Source organism: Canis lupus, chromosome 9, assembly GCF_003254725.2.
Source record: "Canis lupus dingo isolate Sandy chromosome 9, ASM325472v2, whole genome shotgun sequence".
Classification (NCBI taxonomy): Eukaryota; Metazoa; Chordata; class Mammalia; order Carnivora; family Canidae; genus Canis; species Canis lupus.
The window spans coordinates 28,044,678-28,071,899 of NC_064251.1; the positions used below are offsets into that span (position 1 = coordinate 28,044,678).

The window sequence follows — 27,222 nt, forward strand, 5'->3', positions numbered from 1 at the left end:
ATCTCAGGGAGAGCCAAGGAGAGAAGCTCTCAATTTTAGGGGACCATTTTCAAAAGAGGCATTTCTTGTTGGTCTCCCAGGCAGTGGTGACATAAAGCTCCTAAGATTAGTAGGAAAGCACTGACATGGGAAAAGTCTCTGCTACAATGTTTGGTTGGAAGCACAGTATTCTTGTATTGTATCTCCTATGGAAGAAATTATGAAATTCTGTCACTAATAATGCCTCCAACAAGATAGAATGAAGAAAGACAAGCCTAAATATTAATCTGTTAAAAGATAAAGTATATCACTTTTGGTCAACAGTAAGCTCATAAGATAAGATGTGCAATGGGACACCTGGGTGGCTCAGCTGTTAAGCCTAAACTGCCTTAGGCTCAGGGTGTGATCCCAGAATCCAGGATCAAGTCCCACATTGGGCTCCCTGAGAGGAGCCTACTTCTCCCTCTGCCTATGTCTCTGCCTCTTTCTGTGTCTCTCATGAATAAATAAATCTTAAAAAAAAAAAATACAATGTACAAGATAAGAAAAATCATGGGGTGCCTAGGTGGCTCCGTCGGTTAAGCATTAAGGCTCAGCTCATGATCCCGGAGTCCTGGGATTGAGCCCTCCCGCCCCTTCTCTGCTCAGCAGGGAGTCTACTTCTCCCTTTCCTCACCCTTCCCCTTCGCTCATGCTCTCTTGCTCTCTCAAATAAATATAATCTTTAAACAAAGAGAGAAAATTCTTAGTAGAACCTAAATGGAAACTGTAAGCATTTATAAAAATTATCCTATATAAAGTTTCAGAGGAGTTATATGCTATTATTTGACATTTAGTCTGTAGCTTCTGGAGACTTCCAGTTCCTATTTTATACCAGTCATTTGCCAACCAGCACTGCTTTAGCTAATTTTTTTTAAGTGTTTATTTAAATTCCACTCAGTTAACAGTGTAGTAATACTAGTTTCAGGTGCAGAATATAGTGATTCAATACTTTTATACATCAGTTGGTACTCATCACACTAAATGTACCCCTCAATCCCCATCACCTATTTAATCTACCCCCCACCCACTTCCTTAATGTTAACTATCAGTTCTTGCTTCCCCCCACCACACTGCCTTTGGTCATTTGTTTCTTAAATTCTACATGAATTAAGTCATATGATAGGTCTTCCTCTGACTTATTTCACTTAGCATAATATTCTCTAGCTCCATCCATGCTGTTGCAAATGGCAAGGTTTCATTCTTTTTTATGGCTGAGTAATATTCCATTGTATACACATATCACATCTTTATCCATTCATCAGTTCATAGAGAAATAGGCTGTTTCTATAGTGTGGCTATTGTAGATAACAAGCTATAAACACTAGGGTGCATGTATCCCTTTGAATTAGTAATCTTGTATTCTTTGAGTTAATACCTAGTAGTGCAACTGCTGGATCAAAGGGCAGTTTATTTTTAACTTTTTGAGGAAACTCCATACTGTTTTCCGCACTGGCTGCACTAGTTTGCATTCCCACCAACATTCCAAGAGGGTTTCCCTTTCCCTGTATCCTGGACAACATCTGCTGTTTAGCTAATAGTCTTGACTACAATTGCCTCTTTATGTGAAGAACCCTGGCCTATCAATTCAATTGCTTGGTGTCATTAAGATACCCTCTTCAAACATATGCTGATATAGGTGCCTTCGCCCTGTCAAGTCTCTTTCTCATAAATGTACTTCTTTTATAACCTATTCCCCAACCTCCCTTTAGTCATTAAGGAAATCTCAAATTGTAGGCTATGCATATCACTGGAGAATGTCCACAAAAAGCAGGAAACTGATCTTGGATTCCAGTGCTATGACCAGAGGGGAATGCCTTCCTATGCATATTAAACTGTGCTTTAAAAAGTAGGTGTTAGGGTGCCTAGGTGGCTCAGTTGGTTAAGCGTCCAACTCTTGATCTCAGCTCAAATCTAGATCTCAGTGTTGTGTGTTCAAGCCCCATGTTGGGCTCCATGTGGGGTGTAGAGCCTACTTTTAAAAATAATTGGGACACCTGGGTGGCTCAGGGGTTGGGTGTCTGCTTTTGCCTCGGGGCATGATCCTGGGGTCCTGGAATCAAGTCCTGGATTGGGCTCCCTGCATGGAGCCTGCTTCTCCCTCTGCCTGTGTCTGCCTCTCTTTGTATCTCTCATGAATAAATAAAATCTCTTAAAAATAAAATTAATTAAAAGATAAAAGGATAGATAAAATTAAAAGATAAAAGAACATTCAGGGATCCCTGGGTGGCGCAGCGGTTTGGCGCCTGCCTTTGGCCCAGGGCGTGATCCCGGAGACCTGGGATCGAATCCCACATCGGGCTCCCGGTGCATGGAGCCTGCTTCTCCCTCTCTCTGCCTGTGTGTCTCTGCCTCTCTCTCTCTCTGTAACTATCATAAATAAATAAAAATTTAAAAAAAATAAAAGAACATTCAAAAATGTTATACAGGGGATCCCTGGGTGGCTCAGCAGTTTGGCACCTGCCTTCCGCCCAGGGTGTAATCCTGGAGTTCTCTCTCTCTCTCTCTCTCCCTCTCTCTATTTATTTATTTATGATAGTCACAGAGAGAGAGAGAGAGAGAGAGAGGCAGAGACACAGGCAGAGGGAGAAGCAGGCTCCATGCACCGGGAGCCCTATGTGGGATTCGATCCCGGGTCTCCGGGATCACGCTCTGGGCCAAAGGCAGGGGCCAAACCGCTGCGCCACCCAGGGATCCCCTCGAGTTCTCGGTTTGAGTCCCACATCAGGCTTCCTGCATGGAGCCTCCTTCTCTGTCTGTGTTTCTGCCTCTCTTTCTCTATCTGTCTCTCATGAATAAATAAATAAAATCCTTAAAAAAAAATATTATACAGGGGAACCTGGGTTCAGTGGTTGTGCCTCTGCTTTCAGGTGAGGTCATGATCCTGGGGTCCTGGGACTGAGTTCCATATCAGGCTCCCTCGAGGGAGCCTGCTTCTCCCTCTGCCTATGTCTCTGCCTATCTCTTTGTCTCTCTCATAAACAAACAAATAAATACATAAAATCTTTTTAAAAATGTTATATGAATAGGAAACAAGCACAAAAAAATGCTCAACATTACTAATCATCAGAGAAATACAAATAAAAACTACAGCATCACCTCACATCCATTAGGATGGCTACTATCAAAAACAAACAAAATAACAAGTGTTGTTGAGATGTGGAGAAATGAGATGTGGAGAAATTTGAACCCTTGTACACTGCTGAGAAGATTATAAAATGTTGCACCTTGCTTGGAACACAACATGGTATTTCCTCAGAAAACTAAAAATAGAACTATCATATGATCCAGCAATACCCCTCTAGGTATATATCCAAAAGAACTGAAAGCAGGGCACCTGGTGGCTCAGTGGTTGAGCATCTGCCTTTAGCCTGGGTCGTGATCTCAGGGTCCTGGGATCGAGTCTCACATCAGGATCCCCGCAAGGAGCCTGCCTCTCCCGCTGCCTAGGTCTCTGCCTCTCTCTCTGTGTCTCATGAATAAATAAATAGAATCTTAAAAAAAAAAATTGAAAGAAATTTGCTCCACCCATGTTCATAGCAGCACTACTCCCAATAGCCTAGAGGTAGAAGTGACCCAAATGTCCATCAAGGGATGAATGGATGTATCAAATGCAGTCTATATATACAATGGAATATTATTCAGCCTTAAAAAGAGGAAAACCTAACACATACTACCACAGATATGAATCTTGAGGACATAAAGCTGAGTGAAATAAGCCAGTCACAAAAGATAAATACCATGGTTCCATTTACACAACACCTAAAGCAGTCAAACTCTTAGAAAAGAAAGTAGAATGGTGGTTGCTGGGGTGGGAGAAGGGGAGAGAGGGAGTTGTTTCATGGGTACAAAGTGTTAGGTTTGCAAGATGAAAAAGTTCTAGAGATCTGCTTCACAACGTGAATATTCTTAACATTACTGAACTATGCACTTAAAAATGATTAAGATGGTAAATTTTAGGGGCACCTGGGTGGCTCAGTAGGTTAAACATCTGCCTTCAGCTCAGGTCATGATCTTAGGGTTCTGGGATTGTGCCCCAGGTGGATGGGGGGCGGGGGGGGAGTCCCTGCTCAGCAGGAAGCCTGCTTCTCCCTCTACCTCTGCCACTCCCTACATTCATGTGCACACTTTCTCTCAAATAAATAAAAAAAGAAAAGAAAAAAATGGTAAATTTTATTCTGTAGGTACTCACTACACACAAATAAGAAAATAGGTGTCATTACTTTTAGCTTCACTTGAGATACCAAAGTGAAAACTATCTGTCTTGTGCCATTTTCTTACTGGCTTTAGATACCAGGTAAAAGTCTATAAACCTCTACAAAGTATCTTCAGTTGTTTCATTCATCAAATTCCTCCCTCATGTGCTCAGTCCTAAACAGAATATGTATGTTGTTATTCAGCATTGCCGTTACTATTTATGTTTTGAGAGACTATAACATAAGTTTACAATTATAAAAGACAAATTTATCTAAGGACAGCTTAGAAATGGGGGCGCTTGGTTCAGCATCTGACTCTTGACTTCAGCTCAGGTCATGATCTCAAGATCCTGAAATCAAGCTCTATGGTAGGGGTCTGCTTGAGATTCTCTCTCCTCCCTCTCAACCCCTCCCCTCACTCCTGCATGAACTCATGCTTTCACTCTCTCTCTCTTTGTAAGTAGTAAGTAAATAAAATAAATAAATGAATAAATAAATAAGAAATAAGAAAAAGAAAGAAAGAAAGAAAGAAAGAAAGAAAGAAAGAAAGAAAGAAAGATAGATAGATAGATAGATAGATCTGGAAAGAAGGAAAGAAAGAAATGTTCCAGTGTAATGTTTTCCTAAGTAGCCTGCCTGCCTTCATCTGAAATAAGATAAACAAAGGGGCAAGCTATTGTTACATAAGTGTCTTTTTTATTCAGATTTTAAGCCTAATGAAAGTAAAGACAAAATTATAAAAACTAGGCCCATGTATCCCCACTATAACACTTAATCACCTTATATTTCAATTTTTATATTTACAATCCTTTCTCCACAAAGTTAAAATGTTAAAGCAGTGGTTCTTAAGCTCTTTTGATTTACAGCTCTATGATATAAAAGAATCATAAAATTCTATGTGTACATGTATTTTCTTGATGTTTTATGACTGATTCCTAAAGGAGTCTGTGACCAAAAAAACACTGAAAACCCTAACCCTAAGCACAATTAGAAGTTAATTATACTGTGGGTTTAAGAAAATTCTGATTACTGGAAGTACGAATGTCCTAACCCTGAAGATATTTCTGAAGAAAGGGGACACTGTTTCACTGTGACAGATCAGCTATAGTGCTTCCATGGACCTGGATGGGTAGGAGACCTGACCTGGCGAGTAGGAAAAAAGCCTTGTCTTTATATCCCAATGCCCAGCATATCAAGCCTGACGTGAAGAAGGCTCATAACAGATGTTTGCTGAATAAAGCTAACAATGCTCTGATTAAAGCTGAAGAAATCTGTTCATTGAGGGAGGCAGCCTACAGTACAATGACACACTGGGGCTGTCTCCAGGATACACACAAGTTATGTACATTCTGTCTTGAGGAAAGTATTTGTGCAAATTTGTGCAAGGGTATTTGCGTGTTTCTTACCTAGAGCTGGGTAGATGGAAATAGGTTGAACTTCCATATGATTTACTTAGATTTCTCTTCTTTATTTTAAAATGCTGTCTTTAGGGGAGGAGTAATTTATAGATTACAGTAAAGCCCTAGCAACCACTACAGAAATAATTCTCTTATATTTCAGTGAAAAACATCAGTAGTCTTCCAAACTGAGCACTAATGTCTTGAGAATAGCAGTTGAATAAGTAACCAGTAGTTAATTGTGTTTGTTTAGTTTTGGAAAGTGATCTGAAATACCATTCTCACCTCCTGTTCTACAGCCTTCAGAGATTCAGGACTACTGCTGACCTGGGAAGAAAGAAAGATTATACGAGAGACAACAAGATCATGTATTTATTAGGTGTTAGCACATTCCTAAGTATCTTTGGCTTGTTTTACCATTCAGGATAACATGATCTCTCTAATCTACTATGTTAAAATGAGGATTTGTGGGTTTTATTTTGATTTGACTTAAAAACACTTTCCTCAGTTTCCTCAAAAAGTCGAAAAATAGAGCTACCCTATGTCCCAGCAACTGTACTACTAGGTATTTACACCAACGATACAAATGTAGTGATCCAAAGAAGCACCTGTACCCTAATGTTTACAGCAGCAATGTCCACAATAGCCAAATTATGGAAAGAGCCCAGATGCCATCAACATATGAATAGATAAAGATGTAGTATATATACACAATGGAATATTACTCAGCCATCAAAAAACCCCAAACCTGCCAATTGCAAGGACATGGATGGAACCAGAGGATATTATGCTAAGCGAAATAAATTGATCAAAGAAAGACAATTATATGATTTCCCTCATATGTAGAATTTAAGAAACAAAATAGTGGGGTGCCTCGGTGGCTCAGTAGGTTAAGCAGCTGCCTTCAGCTCAGGTCATGATCCCAGAGTCCTGGGATCCAACCCCACATAAGACTCGCTGCTCAGCGGAGAGCTTGTTTCTCCCTCTCTCTCTGAGGCTCCCCCTGCTTGTGCTGGCTCACTCTTGTTCTTTCTCTCTCTCTGTCAAATAAATAAATGAAATCTGAAAAGAAAACAAAAAGAAACAAAACAGAGGAACATGTGGGAAGGGAGGGAAAAATAAAACGAGAGGGTGACAAACCATAAGAGACTTTTTTTTTTTTTAAGATTTTATTTATTTATTCATGAGAGACAGAGAGAGAGAGAGAAAGAGAGAGGCATAGACACAGGCAGAGGGAGAAGCAGGCTCCCTGAGGGGAGCCCGATGCAGGACTCAATCCCAGGATCTGGGATCATGACCTGAGCCAAAGGCAGATGTTCAATCACTGAGCCACCCAGGTGCCCCAAGAGACTCAATCATAGAAAACAAATTGAGGGTTGCTAGAGGAGAGTGAGATGGGGGATGGGATAACTGGGTGATGGACATTGAGGGCACATGATGTAATGAGCACTGCGTGTTATATAAGACTGATGAATCACTGAACTCTATCTCTGAAACTAATAATATACTGTATGTTAATTAATTGAATATAATTTTTTTAAATTTTTTTAAATTTTTTTTAAAGTACAAGACACAAACACACAATAAAAAAAATAAGAACACCTTTAAGCTTCTAGTTTAAGAGATATTATAGTTCAGGGGTCACCATGTCAAACCTAATACTTTATCAATAAGCAGCTCATACTTAGCCCTTTTATCTATTCATACAGCCCTGAAATCTTTTTCAAATCTATTCTAATCATCTAGAATATTTTTTTATCATCTAGAATACTTAACATGCAAATATTCCAGTACACTTGGAAATGTTTACTGTACCTTCCTTTTACCCCGTCATTTCAGAAACAGACATCACTAATAATTGAAGAGTGACCAATATTGAAATTCTCTTTCACAAAAATACCTATTTATTCATTTTCTATCTGTAAATTTCCCTCTATGAGCAAGTGTTTCTTTCTTCTTCTTTAAGATTTGATTTGACAGAAAGAGAGCATAAGCACTGGAGGTTGGGGAGAGAGAAGCAGGCTCCCTGCTGAGTAGAGAGCCCAACACCAAGCTCCATCCCTGAACCCTGAGATCGCAACCTGATCTGAAGACAGATGCTTAACCAACTGAACCACCCAGGAACCCGAAGACAAGTGTTTCTCTTAAACACAAAGCAACCAGAAGCTTTAAATATTCTTGTTCTGGAAATTCATCAAAGTCTTTGAAAAGCCTAAAATATGGCTGTAGGCTCTCTGTTAATTCTCTCAAAAGCCACAGATTAGCAAGGCATGATTCACTTTATAGAAATCAGACTGCCTCTCAATTTTTTTTATATGATCTTTGATTCTGGGTTATTATTATATTTAACCCTTATCAACTATTTATCAAATGCTGGTGGGGGGCAGGAACTGGGTGGCACTCTCTCTACATAACAATGGAAAGACTGCCAACACACATTTTTTCATGAAAAACAAACCAGCAAGCAGCAGGAAAATACTTAGAGCACATAGCCATTTATCTTACAAACATATTGAGTGTGTTACCTATTTTGCATATGTAAAAGAAAAACGTCTGAAGGACAGATACACCAATGCCTGGGGAAAATATTTAGGGCTGGAGAAACTTTTTAGTCTAGATTCTTCAATATTATTTAAAATCAGGAAACTGTGGGGGCAGCCCCAGTGGCCCAGCGGTTTAGCACCGCCTTCAGCCCACGGTGTGATCCTGGAGACCTGGGATAGAGTCCCATGTCTGGCTCCCTGCATGGAGCTTGCTTCTCCCTCTACCTATGTCTCTGCCTCTCTCTCTCTCTCTGTCTCTCATGAATAAATAAAATCTTAAAAAAAAAAAATCAGGAAACTGTTAACAGTTAAAAGTTTTTTAACCCTGTTTTATAAAATATTTGGACTCCTAGAATACTGTAAATAGCATTTCTAGTTTCTGGCATAGTGGGCACTCATATTTTATTCATTCATTCATTCATGAGAGACACACACACGCACAAAGACAGAGAGCGGCAGAGACACAGGCAGAGGGAGAAGCAGGCTCCATGCAGGGAGCCTGACGCAGTTCTGGTTCTCCAGGATCACACCCTGGGCTGAAGGTGGCACTAAACCGCTGGGCCACCTGGGCTGCCCACTCAGATATTTTTTAATGCAAAAAGCAGGTAATTTGTCTTTAACAGGAAATTATTAAAGTTATTTTTCTTACTCTAAAAGCTAGCTTAAATATTAAATATCAATAAGAATAATAAATACTTCTGAGCAAATTACTTGAAAAGAAGCCACCTTTGAAATATGAGCTGTAAAAACCATGATTTTCAAATTGTATTATTTAGATTTTTACCAATGTTCATTCTCAACATACAGTAGCATCTTGGTCAACATACAATCCAGTAAATATGTCAAAAAGAAAAAACCTCACTGTAAATAATTCCATTAAGAACTAATTCCATTCCCCCTAAGAAAGAACTAATTCCATTCCCCTATCTCTAAGAAACAGTTGAAAGGAGGAGAAGGGGGGATCCCTGGGTAATATATAATATAAATGAATGGAGAATACAACATAAGCATCAAAGAAAGAGCCTAGAAGCAATCACATTTCAAGCAACAAACACATGTGGTACCTAGATCTTGGTTCCTAAATACAAGAACCAGGGCTCAGACATAGAATAAAAGCCAGGAGCATCTTATAGTGCCAGGAAGGAAGTACTCAAAAAAGTAAGGGGCATGTTGAAAGCATACAGAAGTCCACCTAAAAAGCTCTCAATTCCAAAGCTGGAACAATTTGCACAATAAAATAAACGATAGCATTGGATAACCTAGAGAATAAAACAAATGTCCATAACTTCAAAGAAGGAAGGAAGGAAGGAAGGAAGGAAGGAAGGAAGGAAGGAAGGAAGGAAGGAAGGAAGGAAGGAAGGAAGGAAGGAAGGTCTCATCCTTACAGAAGAATTCCAGTTAACATAAAATGGATGAAGAAAATAGAAAATAACCACTGGAACACCACAGTAATAACCGTAAAATCCAGTGACAGAACTACAATAAGTAGATGAAAATTTAAAGAGAAATAGGATATTTGCACAGTCTCAAAGCATATCCACCAAGATACCTTTTTTTTTTTTAAGACTGATTTATTTTAAAGAGAGAGTGCACAGGTGTGTGCAAGAGCAAGAGGGGAGAGGCAGAGGGAGAGGAACGGAGAACATTAGAAAATCTAAAGCAGCCTTTTTGCTGAGCACAGAGCCTGATGTGGGGCTCAAATTCAGGACCCTGAGATCCTGACATGAGCCAAAACCAAGAGTCAGATGCTTAACCAACTATGCCACCCAGGCGCCCACCCCAAGATCCTTATTAATTATAAGGGGAAAAACAGTTAACAGGGTGGAGAAACCCAACACACATCAGCTAAACCAAGCAATCAAGGTTAATAATCCCTACTAAGGTATGTTGTTTCTGCAATCTTCTTGCCAAAAATACAAAATGTCAATCTAATTATGAGAAATCATTAGAGAAGCACAGTATGTCGGACATTTTACAATATAATTAACCAATGCTCTTCATGCCTCAAGGCCAAGATTAAGGAACCGTCATATGTTGAAAGACACCAAGAACACATAACTCAGTGCAATGTGGGATCCTGGACTGGATTCTGAACAGAAGACAGTAGTAGAAAAACTGGTAACATCCAAATACACGTCTACAGCTTAGCTAATAATATTGCACCAATGTCAACTGTCTTAGTTTTAATAATTGTATATATTATGGTTAGTTAACACTTGTTGGTGATGGGTGATGGGTATTATAGGAACTCTCTGTACTGTTTTTGCAATTTTTCTTAAGGTTGAAAATATCTCAAAATAAAAAGTTTAAAAAATTAAGAGCTTTAACTGCTCAGAAACTTTTAATTACACACACATTTTGTAATAGGAACCTTTAATCACAAAAGACACAGGAATAAGGTTCAACTACTACAGAAATTCAAATTTGGAAAAATTAAAGAAATAGGAACTAAACTGTTAACCACAAATGGAGGAGGATGGAAAATTCTTCTGAATAAGAATGCTGGCTCTGTTTAGCCATTTCCTGTTCTGTATGCTAAGCACATCTCCTGAAGAATGCAGCACACATTGACCACTGGCTTTACATACCAAACCATGCTAATAAGAGTTTCTCACAGCAGTTTTACTAAAGTATTTCAATTCATATGATTTTAAAAGAACTCTTAAAATTTTACAAGTAGGTATCCATCCAACTTGAAATTGTTTTTCTCAGTTCTAAAAGTCATATTTTACTAACAATCACCAACCCAGAAGACTCTTCAAAGAAAAAAATATTTGGAAGGGGTATATATGCAATATGCAGTCACTCACACATACATCTTTAGGCATGCGCCAGATCGTAAACACATATAGGTATATATACACGTATATGTGAAACTAGATGGAAATCTGTGAAATTGCTGGCAAACTGATACAAAGGTCTAGAAAACAGCATCAATATTCAATGTATAGGATTCTTTAAAAGATACTTGAAACACTTCATTCTCTCTCTTCCCATATTTGGGCATAAGGAAGGGCTATATGACCTCTGAACATGTGAAGCAGTGAAGAACTTCAACACCACTGGTAAGAGAACGTCTCTGGGTGGATAATTTAGCAATATATATCAAAATCTTAAATATATGCTCTGATTCAGTAATCCCACTTATGGGAATCATAAATACAAGTAGAAAATTATGTATAATTCACTACAGCATTGTTTGTAATAGCAAAGGGCTAGGAAAAACAGATGTCCCGTCAACAAAGTAGATTTTAACTATAGCTGGGGTATGTGATCTCTCCCCACCTGCCCTGCCTCTACAATTCTGATACATCAATGATCTTCTTCACTGCCTTGTTTTCAATTCCTCTTTCTACTGGACTCTTCTAAGCACACAAACAACCCACTGCCTCCCACTCTAAGAGTACCTCTCCCACCAGCCAACTCAAGTTACCCTTTTCCCTCCTGCCATTACAACCACCTGTCTGGAGTCCTGACCCTTTCTAGTTCCTCCTTTCATGATTCTTGTTCACTCCTATTACTGGTCCTGCAACTCAGACTGCTCAAACCTGTATCTACAAATTGACAAATTCAATCCTCATCCTGTTTGACTTATCCATACCAGCTGACCCTGCTAACGACCGCTTCCATTCTAAAGCTCTCTTGTCCTTTGACTTTCAGGGCCACAATCTTTTACGATCTCTCTTCTCTGCCACTTCCACCCAATGCTCTTCTTTCCCTGTACATCTTCTGCCCCTCATTCCAACTGTATGTGGATGCGGCCCTCCTCACCTGCTCGGTCTCTCACATTCTATGCCTGGAGTGCCCTTGCTTGGGGAGGCCCTCATCATCCTGTTTAAGATCTGACACCCTAAAGCCTGGCTGCCCCTTTGCATGGATGTCCTTCACACTGCTGGGGCCCTAACTCTCTACACCAGGTGACCCCTAGATGGATATACTCTAATCCTTTCTCAGGTTATAGACCTGCACCAGCCCCACCCCCACTTCACCCTATGGATGCTTAACCTTGCTTTGCCCTACAGAGCAGCTTCAGGACTGAATTGTGCAGGAAGGAAAGAGGAAGGGCAGATAATGCAATATTACAACATGTAAATAATCACACCTTTATAGTAAGCCTTGATATCTAGTAGGGCAAATTCTTATTCTCATTGTTCTTCTTAAGGACTGTCTCAGGTTATTCTTGGCCTTTTCTTCTCTAATGCCTTCTTTCTTGGTAGCTTATTTGTGAATATAATTCAGTTAGATGAACAATCCCACCTTAACATTTTTTTGTTCATTCCCAGTTTCAGCACTTTCATAATACATTTTTAACAGAACAGCTTGGGTGATTCAACACAAGTTGCTTTTTACCTGTTTCACTAGAAACACCCTCAGTAAGAAATCTCTGTTAATGATGCAATATAAACTCCTCTGCTTTCTAGTGATTTCTAAACTAGAAGGCCATTAACAGGGGTGTCAGATGAGGCTTCATGTAAGCTGTGGCATTTTGACTGGCCTTCAAAGAAGACTGTTTCCACTAGGGGTAACCTAAGCAGAACACAAATATATACATATGGGAAAACTATAAAACAAAGTAATTGGATGCAGCAGTGTGGAGGAGTTCAGAATATGAGAGTGGAAGATTCAAATTTGTGAACATCGATGTATGGAGCGCATTTACAGACATGGAACTTGAGTTACTCAGATTATGTAGGGGGGGGGGGGCTTAACTTTAAGCTCCATGGAACTATGACTTAGAAGTCCAGGAGCCACAAGGGGGATGGGTGTCCTGGAAGCAAAGTGAAGAAAAGTATTTCAAGAAGCAGTAAGTATTCAAATGTGTCAAATGCTGCTACAAGGTAGGGTAGGAATGAGAATTTCCCATTATATTTAGAGGGTAATCCTGAGAAAAAGGCATGTCAGCACAGTAGTTTTAGTAGTCTAAAAATCTCAAAGGAGAGGTGTAACAACAACCATTCCTCAAATGTTCTAGTTTGTCCCCACCACAGAGCCTTTACAGGTGCTATGTCATCAACCATGCATGCAGGGTGCAAATCACCCCTAAAAGGACTTCCTTTGCCACTCTAAAGTAAACATCCATCCCTATTTACTGTTTAGCTCCTAATCTTGCTTTTTTGAAACAGTGCATCTCACACACACATTCTCTCTCGCGCGCGCGCACACACACACACACACACACACATGCCGTCCATCATAACACTTGAAATCTAGGGAAGCCTGTGTGGCTCAACGGTTGGGCGCCTGCCTTTGTTCCAGGGCATGATCTTGGGAGTCCCAAAATCGAGTCCACTCGATCTGGGTCTCAATCTACTACTGCTTCTCCCTCTACCTGTGTCTCTGCCTCTCTCTCTCTCTCTGTGTCTCTCGTGAATAAATAAATAAAATCTTTAAAAAAAAAATACTTGGGATCCCTGGGTGGTGCAGCGGTTTAGCGCCTGCCTTTGGCCCAGGGCGTGATCCTGGAGACCCGGGATCGAATCCCACGTCAGGCTCCCAGTGCATGGAGCCTGCTTCTCCCTCTGCCTGTGTCTCTGCCTCTCTCTCTCTCTCTGTGTGACTATCATAAATAAATAAAAATTAAAAAAAAATTAAAAAAAAATAAAAATAAATAAAAAAAAAATACTTGAAATCTATTACATCATTTATTTGTTTACTTATTTGTTGATCTTCCCCACAAGAATATGAGGAATAATATGTATACACACTTCTTTTTAAAGACAACTTGTGGGGCGCCTGGGTGGCTGGGTGGTTTAGTGTCTGCCCTCAGCTCTGGTCATGATCCCGAGGTCCTGGGATCCAGCCCTGCATCAGACTCCCTGCAGGGAACCTGCTTCTCCTTCTGCCTATGTCTTGGCCTATCTCTGTGTGTCTCTCATGAATAAATAAAAATGTTTAAAAAAATTAATAAAGGCAGCTCAGGTGGCTCACAGGTTTACCACCGCCTTCAGCCTGGGGCCTGATCCTGGGGACCCGGGATCGAGTCCCGCATCAGGCTCCCTGCATGGGGCCTGCTTCTCCTTCTGCCTGTGTCTCTGCCTCTCTCTCTCGCGCGCGCGCGCGAATAAATAAATAAAATCTTTTTAAAAAGTTAATTAAAAAATACAAAAAAAAAAAAAAAAGACAACTTGTTCATTTTTCTAGATGCTTCATTCCTGGAAGATTTTCCAGTACCTGAAGATATAATAATACCTCACTGACTACAACTCTCTTACCGTTTGAAATTTGCAATACAGCAACAAAGAAGGTCCATAATGTTACAATCATTGGCAAATCCCCTTTACTGCCACTCTTCTGCCATGAAGCTTCCTGTAGTTCTGTTTCCTTGGTTATAATCCATCATATGGTTTTCTCACAGAACATTTTCACCTTAACCTTACTTCACAGAAAACTGTGCTAGTAAAATTAATGTTAATTATAATTCTCACCTTCAATTTTTTCATAACAAAGGCAAAGCATGTCCTAAATACAGCTAGGTCAGCAGAGAAATGGAAGTTGTAGAAAACGTTAAATCAGAGGAAGCCTAGCCCACTTCCTGTCACACAAGGACACAAAGACCAATAGGTACAAGAGACAGGCTCCATAAGTGAACTCTTAAACCCAACTCCTAGCCTTCCATAAAGTTAGAGAATGACATCTGGTTTATGATAAAGGCGTAGGTAAATAACAAAGCATATTCTAACTATTAGACATACTTTACAAATCAGACTTTTGCCATTTTGCAACGTACCACTTTGCTCCTAGAAATTTCTACATGTTGAGCCTTTATCTCATTAAGTGGCTCCATGTACACAGTAGACAGAGACAGGATTTTATTCTAGAAACTCTCCGGGAAACACTTGCTTTAGTATCTCTAAAGCAGGATACCAAAACCAAAACCAAAACAAAAATACCTCTCTGGCTTAAGTCCATATTAATAATCTGTTAATCAGTTTATAACTTTCAGTAAAGTTCTGTCACAGCATGTTACTGGATTAAACAACAAGAGAATTATAATAATCTTCTCTTTGAGGTTCCTTTTTAGAATATAATTAAAATATAGTTAACCAGATGGTATACATTTTTGATGTACTAAAAGTATCCCTCCTACTTAATTTTGTTTTGGGAAAGGGACACAGTAAGTAGGCGAATTGAGGAACGGGTGTTTTGAAAGACCTAGTAAACCTACAGGCAGGCTAAAAAAAAAAAAAAAAAAAAAAAGCCAGAGTGGCAGTAGGAGTAAAGAATTAGAGTTTCCTAGCAGCATCACTGTGGACTGACTTTGAGCAGGTGCATGATTAGCTTCTAATAAACTGAGCAACAAGGAAAAGAGAAGGGGAAAAGGTGAGGCCAGTCTTAATGTTAAAAATACTTTTCAGTGGGAGAAAAGCTATCAAATATTGATTGCTTACTGTTCTGAGCACATTTCAAAGGTCAATGAAATGATTCTAAATGCCTCTACCAGAGCTGAGTGTACTTTATTCCAAAAAAGTCTTCCTAACATCTAAAACAAATAGTTCATTCAACAAACATATTCTGAGTGGCTACTCTGTGCTAGGCACTTTTCTAAGTGCTGGGGATACAGCAATAAGTAAACCACATGGATTTTATGTCCTAATTGGAGAGAAAGAGACAAAGTAATTAAGTAGTAAATGACTTAGTATTTTAAAAGTATAAGAGCTATCTTTAAGCACTTAGACCATAATAAAAGTACTTTGGAAAAAAGAAAGCAAGAAAAGGAGATAAAATGTAATCTACCTATATTCAATGTAGGTGACCTATTTGTTTTATGATAATGTATAATATAACAAAATTCTTTTATAATCAATATTCTTTATAAATATCAACTTTATAAGATTTAGAATAATTTTAATTTTTTTAAGTTTATTTATTTGTTTAGGTAATCTCCACACCCATCATGGGGCTCAAACTTTCAACCTCAAGATCAAGAGTTGCATGCTCTTCTGACTGAGTCAGCCAGGTGCCCCAATTTTATTTTATTTTATTTTATTTTTTTTTTAATTTTTATTTATTTATGATAGTCACAGAGAGAGAGAGAGAGGCGCAGAGACACAGGCAGAGGGAGAAGCAGGCTCCATGCACCGGGAGCCCGACGTGGGATTCGATCCCGGGTCTCCAGGATCGCGCCCTGGGCCAAAGGCAGGCGCCAAACCGCTGCGCCACCCAGGGATCCCCCAATTTTAAATATTTTTTGAACTATTACCATATCTCCCCTCTTAGAGTATACTATTAATTATACTTATAATTTCTTTGACAGTATGTTCTTGGTCAAGAATATAATCTATAATGAACTAACGTCAGGGCTTTTGAGCTAAACACAATGCACTTTTGGACATTGCTTTATGAAGGGTTTTGAGGAAGAAAATCTTTAAAAAAAAAGCCTTACAAAATTATGAAACTTCAAGAGTGAACCAAGGGTTTCCAGTACCAATGATTTTCAATTCTAAAAAAACATCATTAAGATCACTAGTTACCCCACCTAAAATTTGTATGATCAAATAAATATCAAAATAGCCTATATCAAATAGAAATTTTGATTAATCATGTCATTAGTATACTAATGACAAGATTATAACAAGTCAAGATTATAACAATGCTTGACTTTGTTTTCCTATATAACTTGAAAAAATAGTAAAAAAAACTCTTTGGGAAGAGCTCATTTCCAATTTAAAAGAAAGGCAAAAATAAATAAATAAAAGACATTAGTTTTACAAGATAAAAATGTATACAAATAAAATGCATTTGTTTTGTTTTAGTTAATCTAGTAGTTCAATTTGGGTAAGAAAGCTTATATAACGTAAATTGAAGATTTCAGCAGAATGAAGCTTACCTTCAGGCTGGTATGAGAGCGTGGTTGACTTAATTCTTGGAATTTCCATTGCTCTGATCCAGGGGTCTCTCCACCTTTCTGGGTGTCAGGTGTAAGCAATCCGTCTCCAGCAGGTAATGGGAAAATCCCTAATGATATAGGACGTTCTTTTCTATTGAAGAGGGGAGAAAAAATTAAGCATTCATTCATTCCTTTTAATTTTTATTCATCATGACTATAAATAATAAGCCTGGGCTGTCACTGTTTTATAATAATCACTCTTAAAGAATACCATCTGCCTATCTAAACAAGTAGACTCATCAAAGGAAAAAAAGGACGGTCTCAGAAATTCAAATTAGCCCCAAGAAATTAACTAAGAAAAGTAGTAAACTAATGTTTAGGAAATGTTTTAAGTTACTGATGAGTTCCTTCCCCGGGGAGCAGTCTGTGGTCTGGTTTCACAGTGACAAAAACTACATTTTCACTCACTCTTACATTAGCCCTAAGGAAAACTAGCAACCTCTTCCTTTGGAAGTGAATCCCACCCTTCCTTCTACACTTCCCAAATCCCGAAACCAATACCTAGTTGTTTCCCCAACCCTCTTCAGGGTAAAAGTTTTCTGCCTAAAGGAAAATCTATGTATAATCTAAATCAGGACCACCGATTAAGTGGTAAAAAGAACTCAAAAGAATTTTAATCCTTAACAGCAGGATAGCTGTTTTTTTCTACAGAACAAATATATGCATTCCTTTCCATCACAGTACATGTGACAAAATCATTGTCAGTTTTTCCAAACAAGGAGGCCAAAAAATTCTATAAAAAACTGTAGTTTCAAGAGGAAAAAAAAAAAAAAAAAAAAAGAAAAAAAAAAAAACCTGTAGTTTCCAATGCTTTGTGGGAAATTTCAATGAACAAGAGTTACGATTTTAATAATAGAATTTCAACAAGAAACATATCCTTAAAAAAAAAAAAAAAGAAAGAAACATATCCTTCAGTATGCACAGTAGATTAAAAATCAAATGGCTTTTTAGGGGGTGGAAACCAGCCTACGGAAGAGGTTGTCCTGGGTCATTAATCCAAAAAAGTAGAAGCTGGCAAGAAAAGAGACACTAAAGGTCTGGGGCCTCCTGGAACTGCTACCTCTAGGGGTAAGAATGTAAATTAGAATAGAAACACACTGAGGTTATAAATAAAGTGGGAAAAATGTTCAGTTTTACTAAGTAAGTCTTTTACCCTGTAAGCTCATTTTTATAACAAGAAACTTAAGCCACCTGAAATGTGCCCTCACTTAACACAAAGGATATGCTTTTCTATTCTTCACTACAATCAGAAGGATTAGTAAAACTGTCAGAGACCTTCTTAAAGATTAGGTGAAGGAAAAGGACTGAGAGATTGCATTCGGTTAAAGGTATGTATGCACAATGAAATAAAACAGGACTTTTCTCTAATAGTTAATTATTCATCATTTCTTTATACTTGGGGTACTTTATTTGATTTGGGAAAATCATAACAGAAGGCTAGATTTTAATAACAAATTTAAGTTTGTGTCTACGAACTTCTAGAACAACCAAAAGACAAAAATTAAAGTAACTACTCAGCTATTCTATTTAGACCAATTATTCCCCAATGCTGGCTCAGCAATAAAGTTTTCCTAAGTCTACAGTGAAAAAAGACATTATTTATTACATCCTTACTGGATAATATAGGCCATATTGTACACATACACATTTCCATATATCCTAGAACCTGTTCTTTCCTGAGAATGACAGACCTTTCTCTTCATCTTTTCTGCTTCTCTGATTTTAAAATTCCTTTCTTTCGTCAAATGATGGTGACAATGATTAGAAAACAAATTTTGTTTTAATGTTCATACTTGACAAAATAAAAAGTTGTTGCCTGATGTTTATCCCTCAGTTGGGGGGGAGGTGTATTTGGGAACCAAAAATCTAAGGGTCTAAGAGCTACTAAATGACTTACTTATTTTTAACATTTCTTAATAACTTAAGCAAAAGGGAATGAATTTAATGGGATAGTTTAATGGAAAGCTCTCTAACCCAAAAAGCAAAGACAAGCAGAAAGATAATACGAATGTCATGCAAATCCATCACACTGCTAACAGAAATCAAAACACAGGCCAGTCATTAGAATTATCTTCCTATATGAATGACAGACAACATCCATTCATTTTCACACATATCAAATACAGGAAAATTATTAAAACTACTGGAGGAAACAGTCTGCCACGAAGCCAAGTTTTGCTTTTCCACTCTTGTTAAATGAGCCTGCTTTATCCAAAATACAAGGAGGATTCACACCTCTTTATATTGTTTTTATTAATCATTTAGAAACTGCTCTATAGGGAGAGTTTTGTTGTTGTTGTTGTTGTTGTTTTCCAGAGACTATCAAGAAGGTGCTGGTGCTTTGGGTCACACTGTTTCAACTCTGGAAAAAAATATTAATACATACATGTCTTCTCTCCTTATTTAATGATGTTTCATGAGAGTTGAGGAGAGGGAAGACGTGTAATTACACAAATCAATTAGAAATCCTACTTTTAAAAAGAAACCCTGAAAGTTGAACGTTTAGTCCTAAAGTCTATTGGTATGCATGTTTAGTACTCTACATATTAAATGTAAATACTTCAGTGAAACTCACAGAAAAAAAAACAAAGAATGGGATACATTTGGAAAAACATCAAGTAACAGGTTTAAACACCAGTGGTTTCAGTATGTTCCAATATGAGGCCACTGTCTAGAAACAATGCCATCTTCAACTACCAGAATCCTTGGTATATTCTTTTAAACACTGTCTTAGTTCCATATATTCAATTTTTAATTGGTTATTTAAATGTAACCTGTGTATAAATAAATTCCCAATTACTTTTGAAACAGCTTCTTGGCAATATAGACATTTAAAACAAATAACCATTAATAAAATTTTAAAAAGATTGTTCAACATTCACCATTTGGCAAGCACTAAGAAGGATGGTTTGTTTACATTATCTCATTCAATTCTCATAAGGAAACAGGGATTATTTCCCCAGTTTTCAGATTAGGAAAAGTGAGGCTCAGAGAAATTAAGCACCAGGAATCCACAGATATGGGACTCAAAGTCAGCCCTGTGGCACTCCAAGGCTCATGTAATTTCCTTGTAACCTCTCTACTTCTTGACAACTTAATATTGAAGAATTTGGCATCTTTATTTCATTAGGTTATCAACAACTTTTGTGTCAAAAAACTTTCTGAATTTAATCATAAGGTATTTTATTAATAAAATAGCCAGAGCTCTGGAAAATAGTTCTGCTAAAAATGGAGTGCATAAGTTAATGCAAATTATTTACTTGTTTGGTTTACTAAAGATCTTGCAACTGATTAAATTAAAAATAATAATCTCACACTGATTTTTAAAACCATCCAGAGGGGTAAGAATCTCAGAGAAGGAAACTGAGGCACAGAGATTTTAAGCAACTTGCCAAAGGTCCTACAGCTCACATGTGGCAGAGCATTTATAGGCAAGCAGCCCAGCTCCAAAGCCTCTTACCCACTGCACGGCCCTGCACGGCCCTGCACGGCACAGGAGAAAGCCATCTCAAACACAACCCAAACCTAAGACAGCCCCTTAAAATTTATCTTCTTTTAATATTACATACGCTTGAGTGAAGGTTGTTACCTAAAAGCCTAACTATACATATAAATAAATCTTTTATGTACTAAATATACAAAAGTAGTAAGATTTCTTCAAATTTTTATAAAATCAGGAAAGAAAATAAATGACCAAGCATCTAACTTTAGATCATAGATGAAATTTAACTTCTGGGCCTTAAACTAATGTTAAACACAAACTGACCAATGAATAAAAAGAAAACACTGAGGGAACTTATTAGTTTAATTCATCTTAATTTATCTAAATCCACGAGTAGAGTATTTTAAGTAAACATTTAAATAATAAAATCTAGACACCACAAACCTTCCTTTAAAACCATGCACAATGCAGAAATCTGAACAAATGAGATGCCTTTAGTTTGAGGAGTTAGAAAACAAAAGATACCCAACCCTTAAATATCTAAGATGTAGAAGATGGTTCTTACAGGGTACGAGTAGAAAGAGCAGCAGCAAAGCTCCAGAGATTAATGATTACCTCCACAAACAGGCACGGATATTTGTCACCCAAGTCTACAAAGAAAGGGCAACATCTGACAAAACAATAGTGAATAGGCTTTGTAAAGCTTTCACAACTTTGATGTGTAAATAATGGGGGGAATGTACTCCTTGCCCTAAAAGGTTTAAATTCTTTCACTTTAAAATATATTTTTTCAGTAAGAAAATATTTGAATTGTAAGTTCCCAGGAGTTATTATCAAAAACTATAAAAATTATGCCTACAACGTCCATTCAGTCGAAGGATAACTGAAAAAAATAAACACCTACCGCCTGTGTCTAATCGGCTACAAGTCTCAGCATGAAAGATACTGGCCCCTAAATGCTCAGATGCTAAACACAGAGGTGGTATAAACTTGGACCCCTTGTTTTACTCTTGTTCTCCCTTTACTCTCTCAACACTGCCTAAAACAAGACCACACTGACCTTGTACTGCTGCGTAAGTACAATAGGAAAATCCTTTTCTTAAATCCGTAGTTTCCAAAGACAAAGCCGTATCCCTAGGTAATGGTCTGTAAATTACTATAAATAAAAATAAAAAAATCCTAGCTTCAGGCCATTTTCCATTGTTTCAATCTGCAACAGAAATGGTTACGAGCAGACCCGTGAAGCTGAAAATTTGAGAAAAACCAACTAAACAGGGGCTTCTAAGAGAGACTAGAGTACCTGAGTATCCTTGGTAGGTTCTGCGTCAGAGCTGGCACACCGGTAGAAATAGAAAAGTGCACAAGCAGCAAAACAGAGAGAGATACTAAGATAGCAGAATTAATGACCACCGCCCCGCCAACAAAGCCAAACACAAACAGCAGCATGCATCCAGGACTCATGGCGCTGTGCTGGCATGGTGAAACACCCGAACCAGGAGGCCTACACAGGGGCCAAAGGGGTATCTTTGTAGTGAGGATCTGTCATTCAGCTGCTGCCACAAAAACAATGCCATCAGCAGCAGCTTTCCACTCCATCCTGCAGCAGCTCCGGAGCGATGACGTCATCCTGCTCTCCCCACCTCATAACCATAGAGCTGCTGCTCCTAGCATTTATGCAGCAATCCAGAGCCACAGCGAGCCTATTAACTATTTTCCTCTCCACTAAGAGTCCTGGCTTAGCTCATTGGCTACAATGCTTGGGAGATCTACATAATTTATTCAGACTCCTACATCAAACAGAAGTCTAACCCTTTCTAACGTGCCTCTCCGTAACAAAAAGGACTTTAAACCAATTATACAGAAGAAAAATTTTCAGCACTCCCACAAATCAGAAAATTTTAAACCTAGTATAATCTCCATTAAGTATTACAAAACAATCAAAATACCTCGATAGGTTGCTTAGATGGCATGGCTCAGGAATTACCTTTTCAATAGCGAGGGCTGTTTCTATTTTTCTATGCTATTCTCTCCTATAGCATTCCAACCATGCTTTCTGAGAGAGAGCTTTTGAATCAGCCTAACTATTGTTCCAGGATTAAAGAACAGGGAGAAACAGAAATAAACATGAATATTTCGATTTTTCTCAAGGCAAAATGTTTAACAAAGCTTACCTAATTCTACTATGAGCTGTGGACTCTAGTTGATCACTCCCTGAGAGCTGATGAAGTTTTGTTCTTTCTAAGTGTTCCATATAATTATGGATCATCTATTTTGAAGAAAGAAAAAAATATGCAAATTTTTAAGGCTAATATCTGAAATAAAAACAGTATTTTAATAAGGAACATTTTAGTAGAAATTTCTTATTTACCAGACACTCACAGTTCCATGTAAAAGAATACTAAGGTTGAAAAAAATTTTAGCGGCAAAGGAATATATGCAAATGCTTACATTCATTTAAGGACGCTGGTGTCCAAAGAAGTACCCAACATGTTGCTTAGCATAGTGATAACTTTTTTTAACAATATGTGACATTATTAAAAGATATAATTTTGACATAAATAACACAAGTTAGGACACAGGCATTGGGGAGGAGGTGATAAAAGACTACCAATAATAAGGGGCATTTGAGAAATCCATTCCCTAAAATGGGAAACCAAAAAAGAAATTAACATGAAACTTGAGAAGAAACCATACGCTGATGTGTGATCTTTTCCATTTTACAAAGGATTCAGAGTAAATATCACTGTCCATTTAATTAAGGAATTTAATACCAAGATGTTTATTTCTTGTGCCTACAGATTTCATTAAAAGAATGATAAAATATGGGGCACCTGGGTGGCTCAGGAGGTTAAGTGTCTACCTTTTGCTCAGGCCATGATCTCAAGGTCCTGGGATAGAGGCCCAAGTCAGGCTCCTTGCTCAGCGGGGAATCTGCTTCTCCCTCTCCCTTGGCCCCACCCCCCCTACACCCCTTTCAAGCTGGCACGCTCTCTCTCAAATAAGTAAAATCTTTATCTTTTTTTTAAAAGATTTTATTCATGAGAGACAGGGAGAGAAAGAGGGGCAAAGCTACCGGCAGAGGGAGAAAAAACAGACTCCATTCAGGGAGCCTGATATGGAACTCGATCCCGGGACTCCAGGATCACACGCCCTGGGCGGAAGGCAGGCACTAAACCGCTGAGCCACCCAAGGATCCCCAAGTAAAATCTTTAAAAAAAAAAAAAAAAAAAAAAAAAAAAAAAAGCTAAAATATTTTCTCTTTTGTTTGATTGTTAATATATTGGTGCCATCACTTAATGTAATCATCTAATAGCAAATAAAATGAAAAATCAGAGTGCTTTGATTTTATTGATTTATTTACTTCTTAAAGATTTTATTTTTAAATACATAGAGCTCAAACTTATAACCCCGAAAACAAGAGTCCCATACTCTACCAATAGCCAGCCAAGTACCCCATCAGAGCACTCTGATTTTAAATCTTGGATAAGGAGCCATAAGATAGACAAGCTGAATATGGAAGTAAAAGCTTCAGGAATATCAAGTATACAAACTGCCAAGAAATTCTATAATCCTATTTAGTTTTTGGTAATCTATAGTTCCACTTTTAAGAAACCCAAATCTGGCATTAAAACATGTAAAATGCAACAGATTTTCATCATAAATTCAAAAGGCCTTTGCTAGATACTAACATATGATTAAGAAAAAATGAATTTTAAAGAATAAGAAAAGGTATGTTAGCAATCTAAAAGAACGTAAATTTGGTAAGTAGACAAGAAAAGGTTGATGACTTTCTTGGGACTATCCTTTGAATTCTTAAAATTTGAATGTTCCGGGCAGCCCTGGTGGCCCAGCAGTTTAGTGCCACCTTCAGCCCGGGGTGTGATCCTGGAGACCTGGGATCTAGTCCCATGTCAGGCTCCCTGCATGGAGCCTGCTTCTCCCTCTGCCTGTGTCTCTGCCTCTTCCTCTTTCTCTCTCTGTGTCTGTCATGAATAAATAAAATCTTTAAGAAAAAAATTTTTGAATGTTCCTTGAATGCTTAAAAAGGCATGGAACATCTATAGAAGTTTCTAAACTATAGCTGTATGAACATGGATTTCAATCTCGATATAACTTGAAACATGCACTGTAGCATGTTAAAAAGGATAAATGAAAAGAAAGAAGATCTTGAAAAAATCTGTAAAACTTTTAAAAAGCACACTTTTGTTGGGAGAAATTTTACTTGGCCTGTATGCAAAAAAATGAAATCTCCAAAGTGTTATTTACTTCAAATAAACAAAAAACTGAACTGATGCATGATTTAAGTAATTTTATCAAATCAAACATTATAAAAGAATTAAACTGGGCAGCCCGGGTGGCTCAGCGGTTTAGCACTGCCTTCAGCCTAGGGCCTGATCCTGGAGACCTCTCTGTGTGTCTCATGAATAAATAAATAAAATCTTAAAAAAAAAAAAAAGAATTAAATAGGCTGTTTCCCAATTAAGACTATCTAAATAAGAATTGTATCAGACTAAGAAAAATTAACATAGAATTACAGGGATATGGTATGTAAAGGCATTAAAAAATTTTAATTTACATACCTTCTATTTTAAATTTACAAATTTTCTCTTTACCCCCCAATTAAAAAACATATTTGCAGAAATACAGTTTTTGTCTTTGTGTCAGCATGTCAGAAATAATGAACTTTTTTTTTTTTAAGATTTTATTTACCTATTCATGAGAGACAGAGAGAGAGAGAGAGAGAGAGGCAGAGGCGCAGGCAGGGGAAGAAGCAAGCCCCATGCAGGGAGCCCGATGTGGGACTCGATCTTGGGACTCCAGGATCATGCCCTGAGCCAAAGGCAGATGCTCAACCGCTGAGCCACCCAGGTGTCCCAATACTGAACTGTTTTTTTCTTGAATCAAGAGGAACTTTAAGGAAAAAAACAAAAATGAAACTAAAATAACAAACTGATAGTTGAGCCAAATAGATATCAACTCAATTTTCAAAAGATTTTACAAAACCTAAATTGAATTCTTATATACTGGATAGTAATTATATGCAACTGATTAGCTCAGATGAAAGAATCTAAGTTTCCTTAAATACTCAGATGAAGAAAACAGAAACTTCCTAGATTGCCTTTACAACATTCTATTTATTCGATATAGAAAAACTAAAATTATACATGCAAATATAGAATCAGTTCTACCCCCCAAATAGTACATTCTAAAGACTGATTCTTGTCTTACATGATTAATTTTAAATTTATAAAATGTTGAATTCTAAATCTTCTTCAAAAGACTGACCCCTTCTTCAAATAATATATCCCAGATATAATATGCTAACATTCCAAAATGGTCTATATAACGAAACTGGTTCCAACCCAATTATTTTTTTAAAGATTTTATTTATTTTATTTATTCATGGGAGACCATACCCTGATGTGTGATCTTTTCTATTTTACAAAGGATTCAGAGTAAATATCACTTTCCATTTAATTAAGGAATTTAATACCAAGATGTTTATTTCTTGTGCCTATAGATTTCATTGAAAGAATGATAAAATATGGGGCACCTGGGTGGCTCAGGCCATGATCTCAGGGTCCTGGGATAGAGCCCCAAGTCAGGGTCCCTGCTCAGCCTCTCAGAGAGTCAGAGACACAGAGAGAGAAGCAGGCTCCTCACAGGGAGCCTGATGCAGGACTCGATCCCGGGACTGAGATAACTCTTTGAGCCAAGGGCAGATGCCCAACCGCTGAGCCACCCAGGTGTCCTGGTTCCAGCCCAATTAAACTAGCATTTTATAGTAAAGAATAATAACAAAATGATAGCTAACGTTTATTGGGCATAAGTCAGCCAGTCCACTGATAGCAACTGTTTCATTTAATCCTCACAATATTACAATTTTATAGATTCCAGCTTAAGGTTAATGTGCTCAATTTGACCAGCTAGTTAAGGATCAGCTGTGTTCTGCATTAGCTAGTTGGCTTTAGGGCCAGAACTCCCTCTGACTCAGCCGGTCAAGAAGTTAAGCATTCTAGGGACTGGTTCAATTTGCCCTTTTAGTCAATTCTCTAGGCAGGCTATAAGCTCATTGTTCTTTCTTCCTCACACCCACAAGAAAACCCCACACCCTAAAGCATTTCCTGACGTCTGAAATAAAATATGCACTATATTCTGTAAATTCACCCAAAAAAGTAGAAAAAATACACTGTATGTAAAAAAAATTTTTTTAAAGACTTTATTTATGAGAAACACAGAAAGAGAGAGGCAGACACATAGGCAGAAGGAGAACCAGGCTCCCCACGAGAAGCCCGATACGGGACTCGATCCTAGGGCCCTGGGATCACGACCTGAACCAAAGGCAGATGCTCAACCACTGTGCCACCCAGGTATCCCTAAAATTTTTAATTTAAAGAAAATTTAACTTTAATTATAGAGCTTCACAATATAGTTCTGCTTTTAAAAAAAAAAAAAAAAAAAAGTGAATGGCAGGGCATAATCAGTGCTGCCAGACAGAAAAGAGAGAGGTGAGACAGTAAAAAAAGAGGGCACACTTTAGATAATCTACTGCTGGGTCCACCAGCGTCATCCCTCCAGATCTCATAACTGCACCTCTCCATTTTCTCAGCTATGTACATTAATTCACACATATTCAGGAGTCAATTCTGTAACAAACAGTTGGCAGTCCTAAAGAAGAATCCCAAACACGCTGTCTGGAAAATCTCTACTCCCCTCTGCATAAAGAAATCACAGTAGA

General features: G+C 37.9%; 1 protein-coding gene across 13 annotated transcripts in view; it reads right to left on the reverse strand.

The window, feature by feature from the left end:
- SPAG9 (sperm associated antigen 9) overlaps positions 1-27,222 on the reverse strand; it is a 145,979-nt gene that overhangs the window by 60,578 nt on the left and 58,179 nt on the right. For 4 of the 13 annotated variants that reach the window (XM_025440307.3, XM_025440304.3, XM_025440305.3 and 1 more), the window contains exons 4-6: positions 22,655-22,749; positions 16,982-17,132; positions 5,897-5,938 (exon numbers count right to left, since the gene is read on the reverse strand). In XM_025440307.3, the coding sequence (XP_025296092.1) occupies positions 5,897-5,938; positions 16,982-17,132; positions 22,655-22,749 (288 nt within the window). Of the gene's footprint in view, positions 1-5,896; positions 5,939-16,981; positions 17,133-21,783; positions 22,123-22,654; positions 22,750-27,222 lie in introns of those variants that run through there. The other 9 variants (XM_025440309.3, XM_025440308.3, XM_025440306.3 and 6 more) reach the window with 7 other exon arrangements.